The sequence below is a fragment of the Primulina tabacum genome, chromosome 5 (assembly GCF_025594145.1).
Source record: "Primulina tabacum isolate GXHZ01 chromosome 5, ASM2559414v2, whole genome shotgun sequence".
Classification (NCBI taxonomy): Eukaryota; Viridiplantae; Streptophyta; class Magnoliopsida; order Lamiales; family Gesneriaceae; genus Primulina; species Primulina tabacum.
Genome location: NC_134554.1, coordinates 40892449 through 40911749, shown reverse-complemented (window position 1 = coordinate 40911749; position 19301 = coordinate 40892449). Strand labels below are relative to the sequence as shown.

The 19301-nt window shown below is 33.2% G+C and overlaps 2 protein-coding genes across 2 annotated transcripts; both read left to right on the top strand.

The window, feature by feature from the left end:
• Positions 1 to 2220: 2220 nt before the first annotated feature.
• On the top strand, positions 2221 to 3225 carry LOC142545027 (ethylene-response factor C3-like). The gene has a single exon (XM_075652012.1). It carries the CDS (start codon positions 2286 to 2288, stop codon positions 2937 to 2939), a length of 654 nt encoding a protein of 217 aa, XP_075508127.1. The 5' UTR covers positions 2221 to 2285; the 3' UTR covers positions 2940 to 3225.
• Positions 3226 to 15409: 12184 nt separating this feature from the next.
• On the top strand, positions 15410 to 18292 carry LOC142547690 (glycerol-3-phosphate acyltransferase RAM2-like). Its single transcript, XM_075656082.1, has 2 exons — positions 15410 to 16104; positions 17218 to 18292. Exons 1-2 carry the CDS (start codon positions 15472 to 15474, stop codon positions 18124 to 18126), a joined length of 1542 nt encoding a protein of 513 aa, XP_075512197.1. The 5' UTR covers positions 15410 to 15471; the 3' UTR covers positions 18127 to 18292.
• Positions 18293 to 19301: the final 1009 nt, after the last annotated feature.

The window sequence follows — 19301 nt, the reverse complement described above, 5'->3', positions numbered from 1 at the left end:
TGCTCGACAAGCTCGAAAACAAGCTTGTTTAATGAGCTAAAAAATTATCTTGTTTAACAAGCTAAAAAATGATCCCGCATAACGAGTCGAGCTCGAGATAGACTCGTTAAACATGATAAACGAGTCGAGCTCGAGTTATTCGCGAGCTTAAAATTTTAAAACGAGCTGATCTCGAGCTTCATGATAAAAGCTCGAATCTAGCTCATGCCTATATATATCTTAAATGAGTTTGGCTCGGGTTGACTCGTTTACTTCTTTACTCACAAGGATTTGAGGGAGGTACCATTTGGCCATGTAAATCTTGATGTATGATTGGAAAGTTACAAGTGGAATTGGAAGGAAACAGGGAATGCCACACACAATATTTTGCACCTAGCTAGAAATAAATTCTTTCGAAATTAAATACCATACTTTACTTATTATCCTTAAATTATTTGATATTTTATAAAATTTCCATGGTATAAATTTTTTTTAAAAAAAATTATTCAACATTTCTACATTCCAAATTTACAATATTATTCCGTATGGCATCCCAACTTCTTCCATGAATGCTTCAAAATTTTGAGAATGATTTCAATCTTGAATTGGTTCCACAGAGAATGAAATCCGACACAAAGTCAATCATTGTATGTTCAATTTAAATCATTGCAATGTTTTATAATTTTTTGTTTATTTAAATATAAACAAATGGTAAATATTTTTATTCTTGTGTCCACATTGAACTCTCACGACCACTTGCATAAAATATCACTTATAGTTTTCTATGTTATATCCCGTGAAGTATTAATGACGACACTCGATACAATCAGTGGCGGAGCCACATGCTTATGTACTCGGGTTGATCTAATTTTTTTTTTAAAATTATATGTAAATTTCGTATAATTTTGAAATAATAAGATATTAGCCTGTTTAGATCAATTTAAAGTATTAAAAGATTCTAAAGTTTAAAATTTTAGTCAGGTCAAAGTCATATTTCTGGTTCCGCCACCGAATACAATCTACATATTTGGATGTGATTGATTACCTTTATACTAAAATATATGAGAGACATATCCCATATTTCGTACATAGTAAAATTCATACTACCTTTAAATATAAATAAACCGCACGGGTATGGTCAAATTTGTGCTACTTATAGAATGTCAATCAAACTAAGCAAGACATGATATTAGCTTGGTCTTATGAATGAAACAAAACTCCAATTTCAGAGTTTTTGATATCTTTCATACCCATCGTGTACATTTATGTGAATACTGATGAAGCGACACTCACTTATTGAATGTACAATTTTTCTATATTTTATCAAATCCAATAGACGAACGAGAGTTTTTTGATATGTCGAAAACTTATCGTACATATTTATATGAGTATTGATGAGATGATACTCATTTATTGAATATATAATTTTTTTTTATGTTTTATTACATCAATGCTCACAAATTGTGTATATACTATATATATATATATATATATATATATATATATATATATAAAAGTGAATTATGAAGTATAATATGGTTACCTAAGCCAGGTGCTGCTAATCTGACATGGCGGCCTGCAGGCATCCTTTGACTCACGTGCCATATTCAGCTTAATCCTCCAAAAACCCTAAAAATTTAATCCCAATACTATTAAATCAAAGCAAAAACATCCTCCCTTGGACATTTTTCTTGTATATTGCAAAATATTTTTTTATTGAATTTGATGCAACTCTCTACTTTAATATTGTTATAATATGATACTTTTCTCAAATGATCAGCTATCCATCTCTCTTATACAATTTTTTTAATTTTCTAAACTATTTACTTAAAAATAAGAAACGTCATTATTTATTCTGTATAATGTTGATTTGTTTCGAGTTTTGATCTTAGAATTACAAATTGGTCTTTTATATATTTATAGTCCGTTCGAATGTCCGTTATGTCAGTACTACGACGAAAATAAATTTGGTCAACTAAAATCTCAACTTATAAGATGATTTTAGTAATTTTTTCTTTTATTGTAATAGGTTTTTATAAGGTAGTTTTTTAATTTCAAGAACTTAATAATTGTTTTAGAAGCTTGATGTTTATTAAAATAATGTGAAAAAATATATTGAATATGTAAAAGATTGCCACGGTATTTGGACTGATTATTTTATTAATTTATCAAAAAAGCTTATTTAATTTATTTATTTAAACCAGAAATAGTGCGATGTATATAAATGATCCCAAACTTCGAACACAAACCACCAGAAATAGATTGTAAACTAAAAATTTTAGAAACCCAAACATTTTCAAACGTAAATGGATTCCTCTGTTTTTTACACCTTCAGTGACGAATTCTTATCTGAAAACTCAAATTCTTCATGCTTGTGGGGATTCGATGATCAAGCTTTTCAGAATTCGCTGCCTTTTAACCAAAGTGATTCTCAAGATATGCTCCTGTTCGGCGTCTTGTTGGAGGCCGGCAAACAGGCCTTGGAATCGAACTACGGTGAAGGAAAATCCACGTCTGAGGCGGGGGAAGAGAAACCCGTCAAGGAAAAGGCTTACAGAGGTGTGAGGCGGCGGCCGTGGGGTAAGTTCGCGGCGGAGATACGGGATTCTACCAGGAACGGGATGAGGGTTTGGCTTGGGACGTTCGATACAGCGGAGGCCGCGGCTTTGGCTTATGATCAGGCTGCGTTCTCCATGAGGGGGCAGGCGGCGGTGTTGAATTTCCCGGTGGAGAGGGTGCGGGAGTCTTTGAGGGGGATGAGGGGATGGGTTGAGGAGGGGTGTTCTCCGGTGATGGCGTTGAAGAAGAAGCACTTGATGCGGCGGAGGAACGGCGGGGGAAGCGGGAGGGAGAGGGAAGTGAAGGTGGAGAATGTGGTGGTGTTTGAGGATTTGGGAGCTGATTACTTGGAAGAGCTCTTGAGTAGGAGCAGCTCAAGTGAAAATAGTTTTACTTGGTAATTCAAATAAATTTTTATTTTTTTTTCCAAATGAGAAATAATAAAAAGCAAGAAAATTCAATAATTTCTCCCTTTACACTATTTTCTCTATTTATTTTCACCTCTTTCTTAATTTAATGAGGAGAAAATATGATATCACACAATTGAATAGTGTATAACACATTAGATGTGTTTTTCGATGAATCGATCAGATTTATGATTTTTTTTTTTATACATCGATTCGAACTCATGTCTCTTCCCGCCACTATGCCATAAATATATGGCCATTTAGGACTTCTTTTATGTTATTTTTGTAGATAATCTTGACATTCAATTTGCCATTGTATTTCCCCTCTTCTTCTGCAAATAACTCAATTTTTTTCTTCGTATTTTGATTAAAAAAAACTATATTTTACTTCAATCTCTTTTTCTTTCCTTTATTAATTAAGGTAGAGTGATATGGAATAACTAAAATAATCATTTTGGGTTAACTATTTTACAAACATAATATTATCTATATATTTGACAACCACAACTTATTTCAATGCAAATCATGCAATTCTTAAAAAAATTGTGCTTGAATTAATTTGAATGTGATTGACTTCTAAAATTTAAATAAGAAATATTCATCTATATAAAGTTTCATAGGAAATAGACAAAAACTTGTGTGAGAAGGTCTCACGGGTCGTATTTTGTGAGACAGATATCTTATATGGGTCATCCATGAAAAAATATTACTTTTTATGCTAATAGTATTATTTTTTATTGTGAATATCGGTAAGGTTGACCCGTCTCACAGATAAAGATTCGTGAGATCGTCTCACAAGAGACATACTCATAATAAGAGTTCAAAAAATGAGGGTCAAAATAATTATTTGGGTCCATTTTCGAAAGAATCTTCTCCCCCTGTAACCACAGTTGGTAGAGAAAACCAACAGTTTTTTAGTTGATTAATAGCACACGCCACCCGTGCTACGTCAGCGTCATATCGATCAGCGCTACATCGGAGAAAAGACTAAAATTACAATAAAAAAATAAATATAATATATTAAAATTAAAATTTGACAATATAAAAAGTAAAATTTAAAAAATATTATAGTTCGACGGAAAACGTAACCTGAGAAACTTCGAAACATTTAATTTGGTCCATGTCAAATTCGATTTGAAAGTCGTCATCGTACGTGTTAAAAAGTATCATTTTTCATCAATTTAATATTTAAATTTTAAAAAGTTGCTAACTTTATCGGTTCACGACCACATAACAAGAATGTAGTCAGAAATTTTACGTTCACACAAAATTAAATAATAAGATCTTTCGGGGAAAAAAAAACAAAAAAAGGAAAAATTTCTTTATTGTTCTCTATGTTTTATTTTTCATATGATTATTATCTCTTACATTGTTAGAAAAGACAAAAACTTGTGTGAGACGATCGCACGAGTCGTATTTTCTGAGACATATATCTTTTTTGGGTCATCCATGAAAAAATATTACTTTTTATGCTAAGAGTATTACTTTTTATTGTTAATATCGGTAGGATTGACCCGTCTCACAGATAAAGATTCGTGAGACCGTCTCGCAAGAGACCTACTCCTGTTAAAATTAGGTGCTTGTCCCATATCATTCATTTTTTGACAATTTGGTGCCTTTAGTTCGCAATTCTATTTTTTTTCATTGTAATGTCTATGTGATACTAGACACTTTGGTGTCATATTCAATAATATATATGTGCCAAATGGAAAAAAATGATAAAAATTGTCAACAAATAGATTAAATCTGAAATTCGATAATATAACATACTAAAATATAAAAAGCCAAAAATGTAATTTTTCCCGATACAGATGATTTTCAAATATTTGAATGGAACCATAACAAATTTATCATATATAGAATATAAAACTACATAAAATAGATATATAATTATAACTATTGACCGGATTTGTAGATTTCTTTGAAAATAAATGAAAAACTACAATTGAAATTATCATGAAGAAATCAACGAGTACAGCCTGTAAAGGAGACCAGCTTAACCGATAGAGACGACTAAATTGTTTGGATAACCATATATCAACTAAAACCGCAGGGGTTCTGTCAAAAAAAAAAAAAAAAAAAAAAAAAAAAAAAAAAAAACTAAAACCGTAGGGGAAAAAATTATCTTCTCTTGCGTGACGGGAAACAATATCAAATAGAGCAACACAATCAAAGCGAACTAAAGGACGCGATCGATTTTTTTCGTGGAAAACCTTTAAGTGTGATGTGAGTAGTAAAAACCACGAGATTATGATCCACCGAAATAATCTCAATCATAATGAATAATAAGATTACAATCAGTGCACAACTAAAACCAATTACGCCATCAGTAATCTTGAAATAATAAGAGAATTAGAAAGTTCTCGCTAAAGACTTCACTCTCCAGAACCTATTATCGCGAGAGAGATTCAAATTCGATCTCTACCGTTCAAAATATATCACAAGACGTCTTAAACATGCTGTCAAAATTTTTGCTCAATCAAATCCACTATCTTATCTACTGATATGCAAGACTTGGAAAATCAGAAAATTCCTTCACTCTCTCTTGTTGTGTATTCTTTTGATTATTAATCGTTAATTGTGTGTATTCTAGGGCAAAACACACATATTTTTATCTTCATATGGCTTGTCCCATATGGGCCAAATTTATTGGGCTTGTGTCAAGCCCAATATACATAGCAACCACAAGTTAATGATAAGGAAATCTCTTTTTTGGTACGATGATTTCTCATTTTTTGTTTTGGTCTACTAAATATTCACACTTTAGTTTTGATGCAGTAATTTGGTTGTTTTGATTTTTAATCCTACTTTGTCGACATGACATTAAAAAATAATGATATAATATCAAAAAACCTCGACGTAGCACCGGACATTGCTGTCTTGTTTGACGACACATCAACAATTAGATCAAAATAGTCGTGATTGAAAGTTATTACACCAAGACCAAAGTGTGGGACGATAGCGGACTTAAATCCAAAATGAAATAAGTTAGTTGACCGAATTTTTTTTTCCCGTTGGTGATATTATTATGTTCAGCAAGAATGAAAAGTTTTCTCCCCATTAATATCGGATAATTCGTAAATAGGAGTTATATGTGTGTGTTGTTGGATCACGGTTTTCTGCACGCCCAAACGCATCAGAAGTTTTTAAAATTTTTATTTATTTTGACAATCAAAATATGTTTTGCTTTGGGCGCTCGTATGGTTTTAAAAATAAACATTGAGCGTTAGAATTTTACCTTAGTGAATAATTCACTTGGCTCCAACCACACCGGTATTAACGGACGTAGCTCTTGTTGTAAATCTCTACGAGCATTCTTCGATCTCCGAATCAGGTCCAAGACTGAATTATTTGTTTCTCTTCTAATTTGCACTAGAAAATTAGAAGATGTTTTGCGAAGAGATAAAACACTAAAAATCGACTCAATACCCAAGCCGAATTTTTCTTTTCAAAAAGGGTTTTTCGAGAGCCTTTGGAATTAGGAAGAGCCGAAGGTATCAAATCTTGCAAAAGTTCTTGAAACCTTCGAATGATTGCTATTTTATTAGAAAAATATTCTAATCATTTCTTTAATCTATCATTTACTTAATTAATCTAATTAATTAAGTAAATTATAGATTCCAAAATCCATGCCATTTTATTTTCCACCGAAAAAAGATCCATGCATTATAATACAAATTATTATTATCTTTTCTAATCTTTTATTTACTTAATTAATCTTATTAACTAAGTTAAATAAAGATTCTAAAAATGCATGCCAATCTCATGGCCAATCTCGATTTTACTTTTAATACATATATTTGTGAGCATATCATGTATTAATATTTTATTTGTGTGCAAGGTTTTAAATTATGGTATCATGAATATCTCCATATTACATAATTCAATACCATATTTAATAAAAACTTAATGGGCTATATTTTAACTCAATTAAAATATAATTAATTATTAAAATCCATTTGAACTTTAATAAATTTGCATGACGTGCTTATACTCTTACAAGCCCACGATCCATGCTCCCATTACATTGATATTATCATAATCCCGATCGACGATCCAATATCATCGATGTGACAATTTCAACTTGTTTGTTATTATGATGCACATTTTAATTTCGAGATCACCAATGTCTAAATAAGACAGGTGTTCTCCTTTGACTGTCTTAACAGTTATGCTCTCAAATTTTTCTATAAGCTTTTATAAACTTTATTTATAAGCTTATCGATTGATCATATCAAACTTATTTCTTATAAATTCAACTCATTGAATTTATTATCTCAACGGGAACAAGTAAACCAGTGCTTGTGTGACCCTCAATGGTTCAGGGATACAGCTAGCCGTGGGTTCACAACTCTTTGTGATTCAGAATAATATTTATTTTTATTCGGGCTTACCCTAGTTAGCCCCATTCTTTTCATTAACACCTTGATTAAGAATGTCAGAACTCATTACTTATTGCACCCATCGGATCATGGTAAGAGCGTCTAGTAGCATCGCCCCATGATCCCCTAGGTATCACTGATTGTGCCTGCAAGAACCAGTCGATTATGATTAACGTACAGTACGGTCCCTTCATCTCATATATCCCGATCGAATCTACAACCATTGGTTCATCGAGGGCTGCATAATAATTCGATAACTATGTGATAACTATAATAGTGGCATCGCGTGTACTATTTGAGAACTTCTTCTCTAACGTACATCTCATACTCTGGCCAGAGATTCCATGCACTATTATTTCATCAGATCACACAGGATATCCACACCCGTGGGTGAGCGGTGAATCACCGACTACAATGCACTGGCTCCTATATGTGTCGCAACTGTACCCAACCTCGCCACCTGATGACTCTCCTGGAGCCGGTAAACGAGTCAAAGCACAGCCCTAGCATATAGAGCCTCAGTGTTGTCCCGGGTCGTAAGGACTAATGGTGTACAATCATAACCACGGACTTATCCTCTCGATGAATGATAACCACTTGGAAAGTCCGAGGGAGGGTTGTTCGGTATACTCATCATATGACTACCCATCTGCATGTTTGGACATCTCCATGCCCTTATCAAGAAACGCAGTACACAACATCACAGATGCTAGTCTCGAGCTCAAGCGACCTTTAACAATGTTTTAGGCGGCTGAATCGACTAGAAACGAATTTAGAATATGCAGTGTTTACAAATGAGTTTCAACATCGAATTACGATTCATTTGTATTAAAGCATAATCAAGGACTTTATCTATGCTGTTTGCATGGGTATACAGATAAAGTATAACAAGACCATAAAAAGTTAAATTATATTAAAATAAAGATTGTTTATTTCACTTGCGTCAATAAATTCCCTAGCCAACCGTTGGCTTGCAGGGCATCTACTTTAACATGTGTGTGTGTGTGTATATATATGATAATTGCTTCAATTAACTCCTAGTATACATACATACATATATATATATATATACATATATATATATATAAAATATATATATATATATATATTTATATATATATTAAATGAACAAGTTATTTAAATCGTCTCAAAAACGCGAACAAAAACGACACATTGTCGAAACCTTCATCAGAAAGTTGCGAGAAATTTCCAGGGGGTCACGAATAGGGTATATATGATTTTAACTTCTTGTACTAATGGTTTAGTTCATAAATTTTCTCAAAAAAAAAAAAAGATTGTCTGTTTAGGCTGTCGAGACAACACTAGTAGAATTTTTGGCTTTTACTTCGCCACTAGTTACTTCGGCAATGATTAATTATGAAGTAGTATATATCAATCAACTTCGGTAATAACAGCGACGAAGTAAAACATTATTTTTTACTTCACAATTTAAAAAACACGGGCTTCACTTTTAATTTTTGTATCATTTTACTTCGACAGAATAGTTTTAATGAAGTGAAAAGTTAAAAAAAATTTGAAACTTAAATTTAGTGGAGTAAAAAATGAACCATAATTTTAATTAATTTCCCTTAAGTGATGAAGTAATAAAATATAAAATAACTCGTCATATTAAAATTGTGTCGAAGTTAAAGAAAGAATTACTTCACCACAACTCAATAATTGCGAAGTCGTTCTCTATTAATTACTTCACCACAACTCAATAATTGCGAAGTCGTTCTCTATTAAACTTCACTACAATACAAAAAATGAAGTCTTTTAAATCTACTACTTCGTAATTAAATATAAATTGTGAAATAACAAAAGATAAAATATTTACAAACAAAAAACAAAGCCATTTAAAAATTTGAAACATGAATGTTGGTGTATCAGCGACGGTTTCGGCAAAACCGTCGCTCATTAGCGACGGTGTTACTAATAGCGACAGTTTTTGCACCGTCGCCGATTCAAATAGCGACGTAATTAATCAACCGTCGCTAAATGAATCTGCGACAGTGCAAAAACTGTCGCTAATAGCTATAGTTTAAATATAACCGTCGCTAATAGTGACGGTTTCTACACCTTCACAAATTGCCTATAAATATCCCCATCCTCTTCCATTTTTCTCCGCACCGCTTCACATTTTCGGTCTATTTTTTTCTCTTGAACGATTTTAATTTCACTCTAGATAAATTTTTTAGCTTCAATTTTTAATTTATGATCAAGAATTTAATTTTGTTGTTCGTTTATTTTATCTTTTTAATTTATGATCAAGAATTTAATTTTGTTGTTCGTTTATTTTATCGCAATTTAAATCATTTTATAGATTATTTAAAAATATAATATTAAGATTAGTTGAGGAGATTATTTAAAAATATGTATAAGAAATTATAAAATTAAATATTTTTTATTAAATTATAAAAATAAATTTTTTTAAAAAAATATAATTTGCGACGATTTTTTAGATACTGTCGCACATTAGCGACGATTTTGAAATATTTCGTCGCTAATTAGCAACGATTTTGAGATAGTCTGTCGCTAATTAGCGACAATTTTGTGATTAACGGTCGCTAGTTAGCGACGCTATAATTTAATATGTCGTTAATTAGCGACGGCTTTTATATAAACCGTGGCTAATTAGCGACGCGATGGTGTTACAAACCGTCGCTAATTAGGATTTAGTTCCATAATAGCGAAGTCATTCGCATCAGTTATTTCACAAAATACAAAACTGTGAAGTTATACAACACATTTACTTCGTCATTCAATGTACACTATGCAGTTATATATAAGCTATTACTTCTGCACTTTACGAAATCGACGAGGTAGAAGACGTTGTTTTACTTCAGCATCAATCTAATTTCGACCAAAGACTTCGGTAATTTCTTGGATACGACTTCGGTGATAATGCAAAGTAAAATGATTACCTATTACTTCACGTGCGTCTACTTCGGCAATTATATATTTATTACTTCATTGAATATGCGAAGTAAATCAAGGAAATTCTACTAGTGCAATGTTGTTTAAATGCCCCAAGACACCTAATAGTCGAGATTTTATAAAGTTTTGAAATGAAGACATATTAAATATTACCCAGAATTAAGGAAAGAAAAATTTAGATAAATATGTACTTTGGTCATGTCTCTTTCGTTTAGCTAGGTGCTTTTAATATTTTTTGAAAATACATGTTGAAAATTATTAAATATGCCACGGGAATATAATGTATGCTTGACTTTGTGGTATGAAAAAATAAATCTTTTATTCTATTTCACGCAGTTAATATTATGTTTATTATATATTATGTATTATTCTAAAATCTAAAAAATTAAAATAAATAAGGCAATGTGAAAAATGATGAATTGAGAAAATAAATTGATAAAAAACTAAAATTAATACATATTATTATTATTTTCCAAATTAATTAATATATCTAGAACTTTAGATGTGTTAATGGTCATTCAAATGACAGCATTTGCAGGGTTAGGTTTCTTAAGTCCTCAAGAGGATAGAGTAATTAAGTAATTAATATAAGTAGCCCCTTGTCTCCTTTTGAACTTTTTTTTTAATTAAGTTTTAAAAATGCAAATATTATCTGATTTTCATGATTTTTAAAGAACAAAAAGGATTTTAATTTCTTATTTCAGATGAAATAAATAAATATAAATTTCTTATTTCTTATTAATATATATATATATAATATTAAGACATGGTCCTAAGCTAGCTTGCACATCGTTAGTCATGTAATTGTCTAAGTATTAATGTATTACGTATTGAGTAGCCAATTGGTACGTTCGACTCTATCAGTAATGGTAGCTAGTGTACTGCACATTTATTTTTTTGGCCCAATCCTATACGTACGTAAGTTTGGTATAAACTATTTTTTTTTCTCTCACTTGAATATATACAATAAATCAACCAAATATTTTTATTTGATATCGATGCTATCTTACATGATTCATATATAACGATAATAAAACCTATATTATACAAATTAAAAGTTATCTCAGCAAAACTAAAGGAAAACGACAAGATTTTTTTTTCGAATTTTGAAATATTGTATGTTTTGTTTTAGTTTTTCCATTCATTTATGTTTATATTTATTTTAGAATGTCAAGTAAACGATATTCGATGAGTTTAATCACTTTTGGTAAGAAAAAATGACAAAAAAATCAAAATTAGTGAATGTAAAGGCAACTTAAAATGCAATTTTTCGGGTTAATAAAAAATATATGATCCATTTTATATTTAATTAAATAAAATGGATTTTGACTTTTTTAAATCGAGAAAATTGAGTTGACTGCTATTAGTTATGTGATATCATTTATTAGCTAATTAATTAGTTAGTTAGATTTTAATTTTTAAAAATATTTTTTAATTGATATCGTTCCCTCTCCGAAAGGTTTCATTTAGTTATTTTTGTGTTTTTCGCAGCAAAATAATCAAAAATCAATTGAAAATTTAAAGATTTGTAAGAGAAGTAAGTATATACTTGAATGCTACGTTGTAATAACTAGATTTGTTTCAATTTATTTCTGGTTGCTTTTCGTTAAATTTTTTGTGGGTAGAGTTAGTGTGAGTATTTACAGTCGAGCAATGTAATATGAGTTGATTGTGTGGGTCGAGCATGTGGATGGAATGCGCTGGTGTGGGTCGAGCATGATGGTGTGTGTTGGGTCTGGGTCGTGTGTTGGTCGAGCACGTGTGGGTCGTGTGTGGGTCTAGCTTTCCCATCTCTCGACCCACATCGACCCAACAGGTGGGTCGAGGTGGAGGTAACATCTCGATGGAAGAAATTTCTGCTCTCACATAGGGCATCAAACATTCTATATTATTCTTCCCGCCCTCATTGAAAGCACTCGAAACCAGCTGATGAAAATCGACGTCCATCAATGACACATCCTGTGACAATAAATGTGAGTACGTCCTTTGTAATTGGAGTAAACCTCGACAATATTCTTGAATATGCTGAAAGTGAGAAAGTGAAATATGTTAATTACTAACTCAATGTAATAAACAAAAAAGAAAATAAGAAAAAACTTACTGTCTCATTCAACCAAAAAGCAGGTGTCCCCAATTCAAGAAACTATGTTCTATCATAGGACGAATACAACTCAGATATCCTCGTATTTTCCATGCAAGAATTAATCTCATCACTTACTCGAGCTCACGATCTATTGACGAACATTCTAGTTCTCTTCTAAAAAGACATAGACATCATAACATTCATAAGAAGATGATGCAGTTCCTCATCTGTCATAGGCTCTTCCTCCACTGTGAACAATATTAACTTATGGCCCGAAGTTTTCTCAAAAGCATGAGTCAAAGACGGATCACTCACAAGTGGTGTATTTGGATCCACCTCATCTGTTCTCATAAATAGAGTCTCTTCATGTGTTCGCCTTGATCTCTCGCCATAATATGAGACAATAATAGATACAATTTAGTCATTTTCCATACTAATAATTAAAAATCATATAAATATGGATAAAATTTACCAACATTGGCACTCACTGGAGGCAATCTTTCAAACATATCTTTCAAACTCGAGATATCAGTCTGCATATATTATAATACATTCATGATCTAGGCTTGGTCCTTTTGCATCGTCGCAACTTTATCCTTCAAACTTATCAAACGAACGTCATACATATCTGCAAGAGATGTATGATCTATATGCATAGATGTATGTCTCATACCAGTCAATGGAGGAGACGGTTGATTCATTTTTGAAGGACCACCAGATGGCCGAGAAGATTTTCGGACTTTATCTCGAGATGATCTTGAGTATGTATATATAAATTGCCGGGAAAACTGTTGATCCTCAGTCTGTACACCCACTTCATCCTCTACGTCGCCCAATGAATCTTGACTGCACAATACTTTAATACCCTGGCTAGTCAACTCTATAATGCGATTGATTACCATATTATTAGAATCAACAAAGTATCCAGTCAAATAATGCACAGACAACCGCTCCTCCGTGGTGGGAATGAGGATCCCAAAATATCCTATATTAATCATTAACATTAAACATAAAAATTAGTTAATAATTAACAAAAAATGTATTAGATAATACAAAAAGTAAATAAAATGAATTTTTTGTATTTATCTTGACATATATATTTTTAAATGCTTTGTTCACGTCATCCATAGAAGAGAAATGGTTCTTACTCCATTTCCTAGTCAACCATGACACATCCGAGGTATCGGTACATTGAGACCTTCCCGAAGTCTAGCAAACACTTCAGCAATTCCTGGAAAATATTCATAGGCCAAAATCTAGCACAAAAAAATAAACACATTTATTAGTGTGATATAAAATAACAAGGATATTTCATATAATGAATAATATTTAGTTATATGTAAAGGATGAATAAATCTACTTCTATGGAAGCTACCGCACCCACTGAAATCTGGATCATTCCCACGGCGTGCTACCAAATTTTCATAGCTTTTGAACTTAGTTTCAAGATCTTTTCTAAGTCCATAAAGTACTTTTTTGAAAGCTATTTTACCTCAGGGATAGTTAATAAAACTATATATCAAAGTTATTAACTAATCTAATCCATTCTAAATCGACTGTATCATTTTTATTTTTTCTTGGTCTACACAATACACCTGCCACGAACAAAAGACATGCAAATTTCAACTTCTCAATGTCTATCTCTTCCCGTGAGTCATTTTCGTACTCATCGATTCTATCTATGAAATCATCCAAACCTATACAGTCTCTTCCACCAAAATGCCTCTACCTAAATTCATATTCCTCAGGTATCACAGGATAAAATTTTGAACAATTTAGACCCGTTAACAAACAATACTCTAACAATGAAAATCGTAAAGGTCGTTTACGACATATCATCCAAAATTCATTACATCCACTGTCATAAGTTTGTCTACTCATCAAAAACCATAACAATTGATTCGAATTGTTATAATCCTTAGCATATATAATTAAATTACCGAATTGTGTATGCTGGACCAAATATTCTATATCTTTATCATTCAAAAATGATACAATCTTCTTACAAATTTCAACGTATCTTGATCCTAAAGTTAAATTACATTCAAAGAATTGATTTATTCCAAGCTTAGTGGGGAATTAAATCTGAAAAAAAAAAAAAATATTATTAGTTGTCAAAATCTAAAATTAAAAGTGTGCTCATTTAAAAAATTGGGTCGAGGTGGGTCGAGCTCGACCTAGGGTGAAGAGCTCGACCCAGGTGTGTGAAGAGCTCGACCCAGGTCACCCTGGGTCAAGCTCGGTCCAAAACAAAGAGCTCGACCTGACTCAAAACATGGGTCGAGCTCTTCACACGAGCTCTTCAGTGTGAAGAGCTCGATCCAGGGCCAGGTGTGAAGAGCTCGACCCACAGTGTGCCGAGCTCTTCACACTGTGAAGAGCTCGATCCGAGCTGGTGTGAAGAGCTCGACCCAGGGCCCTAGGTCGAGCTCTTCACACGGCGTAGACCCAAGCTCCTGGGTCGAGAACAATGGATTTCACATCTCAAAATAAAAAGTTGAATTCTTACCCATACGTGATTCTCTCGTTGGATTTCTTGCAGACGAATACCTTGTAGACTCATTGTTAATTCTTAGCCAAAAACAAAAATAAAGGATGGAAGGAAGGTTGAGAAGAAGAAGAAGTTTTGTGAAAATTGAATAGAAATGTAGTGAGATGTGGATTGGGTTGAGTTGGGTAAGATTGGGTCGCGTAAGTTTTTTATTTAACTAAATTATAAATTTTATTGGGGAAGTTGGTGAAAAATCCCCAATCAAAACATTTCTTTGGGTTCACTCCCTACCCACAAAATTGTGGTACTATGTCATACAAAATATGGTACACTTCATGTGGAAATGTGGTACTAAAAAAGTACCTAGGGACTGAACACAAAAAAAATCGACGGCTGGAGACTGAAGGCCAATTTCCCGAATTTTATTATATATAATTTAAAATAAAAATTTAAATACAAAAATGAAAAAATTAGTTTTTAAATAAATTTTTAAAAAAAGATAAAAAATAAATTACATTGACGCTTTTTTTTTTTTTAATAAGAAACACTTCCATCACTCTCGGTTTTTACCCCAATTTTTCCCCTATTTGTAAAACATAGCAAACACAAATAAGTTGTTGAGTTTGCGAAAAAATGGGCAATCCCAGTTGTTTTGTATCAGGAAAAATCCCAAGCATCTCCGAATGTAGCACCAATGATCGTGAAAATCACACGGTGGTGTCTGATCTCGACGGAACATTACTCGTAGGCCGAAGTTCTTTCCCTTATTTCGCGCTGGTTGCGTTTGATGTTGGAGGTATTTTAAGGCTTTTCATATTACTATTGGCTGCTCCGTTAGCCGGAATCTTGTACTACCTGATTTCCGAAGCAGCAGGCATTCGTGTTCTCATATTCGTGACCGTTGCTGGGGTCAAAGTATCGGATATCGAGTCGGCTGCCAGAGCAGTCTTGCCTAAGTATTACTCCGACGATGTGCATCCCGAGACTTTTGGCGTTTTCTCGTCGTGTGGGAGAAGATGTGTGGTGACAGCAAACCCTAGGATCATGGTTGAACCCTTTTTGAAGAAGCATCTGAATGTTGACATGGTTCTCGGTACGGAGATTTCGTCTTTCAGGGGCATTGCGACGGGGCTTGTGGCGAGTCCCGGTGTTCTTGTCGGGAAGAACAAAGCTGTGGCTGTTGAGAGGTCATTTGGTCGTGGTTCAATGCCAGATATTGGAATTGGAGATAGAGAGACAGACTTGCCTTTCATGGAGCTTTGCAAGGTTCTGAATATTTCCCCATTTTTGCTATAGTTCCAGCACTTCTCAATATTTTATATTTTACGTTTTTATACGATAGTAAATAAATTTTTTTAAATATTTTTGGGAAAACTGCCTAAAAGTCGTTTAAATATTTTTAAATATTTTTGGGAAAACTGCCTAAAAGTCGTTTAAATATTTTTCATAGAAAAAAGCCCTCACTATTATCAGGTCTTGATTCTTTTAGTTGAATTTCTTTGGTTTTGGTCCTGTTAGACACTTGCATTTCCCCGTGCATCAAATTTTGGCGCATCATATCCCTCCGAAAAAATATGACTTAGAAAAAAAATACTCAACTTATAAGATCAAAACACAATTATGACTATTTAAATGACCAAAACCCAAAATGGCCGCCAAATTTGACTATTGGAAAAATAATGATTTTGATCTTCCGGTGCAATTTCGAAACTCTGTATTGTCACAATTCAGTCTTCCTCTATTATCTTTTTTTTTAATTTTAATTTTTTTCCCGTCGTAACGCTGTTGTAACATACATTGTGTTGACGTGCATAGTCTCATATCAGCACTCCAATGGAAAAAGATGTTTAAATTCAGTACAATACTAAGATTGAAATTTGACAATATAGGAAACCAAAATCACAAATAAACAAATATTTAGGAAAATGCCAAATTTGTCAGTCAAGTCTTCTATTTTCTGACGGCTTATAACTTGTCAAAATTGAGCTATAGTACTTGTAACTTTGTTTTGTTTTGTTTTTAGTCATTTCGTCGGAACATTAACCTGTCGCTAGAAAAGGTGACGAGACAACAGAAAACTATTTAGATGTCCAACATGATAAGCAATCCAGCAAAATATGGTTAAAATCCAACAAAAACCATAGTTACATGACTAAGAATCATATGTGACAAGTTAAATGATAAAAAATAGAAAACATGACAAATTAGAGAGGACTTTGATATTTGCATTTTTTGAAATGGTCCACACTTACTCTGGTTGATTCTGATTCGGCTTACACACCTAACGTGCACATTTTTATTTGTATTACTATTGACTAAATTATAAATGATTGGGTACTAGATGACATATATATGTATCAATTTCTTTACACGCTGTAGGAAAGGTACATGGTTCCATCAAGGGTGGGCGTCCGACCCATGAAGCCGGACATGTTGCCGAAGCCGGTGATCTTCCACGATGGCCGACTAGTCCAAAAACCAACTCCGATGGTTGCATTGGCTATCGTGTTATGGTTTCCCATAGGCATTCTCCTCGCGATCATTCGTATTATACTCGGAGCCCTATTCCCGTTATCTGTAATACCCCATGTTACACTTCCTTTCGGTGTTATTATAAAAACAAAAGGCCACCCTTTCCATAACTCTGGAGATCGAAACCCTAAAGTGAAGAAAGCAGGAGGAATGGTGTTCGCTACCTCCCATAGATGCGTCCTAGACGCAGTCATAATCTCTACTTCGTTAGGCAGCAAGTCGATCACCGTCTCATACTCCGTGCCAAGTACCTCCGAGTGGTTGTCGCCGATGAAAACAGCGAGACTAACCCGAGACCGAGCTAAGGATGCCAAACTGATGAGGGATATTGTAAAGGAGGGCCGATATTTGGTCATGTGCCCCGAGGGTACGACATGCCGAGAACCCTATCTGCTGAGATTTTCATCCTTGTTTGCCGAGATCAGCGATCAAATAACTCCGGTAGCTACTACGGTTAAAACTACCATGTTCTACGGGAACACCGCGAGAGGGTACAAATGGTTGGATCCCATCTTCTTTACGATGAATCCTTTCCCAACATACGAGGTGGCATTCTTAAACAAACTGCCGTATGATCAAACATGCAGTGCTGGGAAATCGGCCCATGAAGTTGCGAATCATGTCCAAGAATTGATCGCCGAGTATTTGCAGTATAAATGCACTAATTTAACTAGAAAGGATAAGTATCTGGAGCTGGCAGGAACTGATGGAACTGTGGGGAAAACGGCTGTTGAAAAACTTAAAAAGGATGGTTAATTAGGATTGAGGTTTGAATATTCCTATGCATTAAGATTTGAATATTCCTATGTATTAAGATTTCGACTTTTTGTCTAAGGTTTTGAAAGAAATGGGAATTTGGATATTACTAAGAACAGTTTGGTTGTATTATTAGATATTTAAATTTTAAAATAAATATAGTATATGTCCTTTTTGTATGCGTATCCATATGTTTGTTTATTTGTGATTTTGATACTATATGTTATTCAATTTTAGTGTTGGTATTTTATCTTTCAAATTTTTGGCAATATTAGTCTATTTTATTAGAAGTATTGACTTGATACTACATACATAAAGTCATGTCGGAGCCATGAAATCACCGCATAAATTTCACGTTAGCGTCGCGTCGAAAAAATGATTAAAATTGTCAAAATAACAAAGATAGCAAATCAATCATTAAATTTGACAACTAAATGACTAAAATTGCAGATATATAGACATATAAGATTAATATTGTAGTTTTCCTATAAAGTTAAAAGTAATAACGAGCTAGTATTAATTTTTGGATTTGGATCCTCTCTATGTGGTATTGTGTATTTTCTTTTATACAAGATGAATAAATGATCATTTTGTGGACTTTTCATATTGTCGGATGAATTTGAAAAGTTACAAGAAGAATTGAAATGATAGTATGTAAAATACATAGCACTATATGATGTGCTTATCCCAAGGATCCACATCCTAGTTTATTCAAATCAAAAATATCTTCCATATATACTTTCAGATTTTGTCTTCATTCCAAAATTCAGAAAGGATATCTAACATCTACACTTCGATGTTGGAGATCATGAACTTGATATTTTGCATTATTTTGGTGTAATTAAATTTTAAAATGTCATCTTCAAAATTTATTTAAATGAATAACACATTGCTTACGGGTTATTATATTATCCATTTAAAATTAAAGAAATCTCGATATGAAGACTTTCAAACTCATAATCAATCATTCAAAAGAATGTTACACAAACACCATGCATTAGCATCCTAGCGGGATAGCTCCGTCATAACGTACGTCACTCGAGGGTCGGCGGCTTCCATGGAGGTAAAAACTGTGGTTGCGGCGGAGAATGTTTCCTCCCCCACGGCCACCATGGTCGTTTTGGTGCCGTTGGCAGGACCTCCTCCTCCACGGCCACCACGGCCGTTTGTAAATT

Excerpts from the sequence above, each read along its gene's own strand:
- LOC142545027 (XM_075652012.1), top strand. The coding sequence starts at position 2,286 with ATGGATTCCTCTGTTTTTTACACCTTCAGTGACGAATTCTTATCTGAA.
- LOC142547690 (XM_075656082.1), top strand. The coding sequence starts at position 15,472 with ATGGGCAATCCCAGTTGTTTTGTATCAGGAAAAATCCCAAGCATCTCC. Across the intron at positions 16,105-17,217 it reads CTTTCATGGAGCTTTGCAAG|GAAAGGTACATGGTTCCATC; the intron begins GTTCTGAATATT and ends TACACGCTGTAG.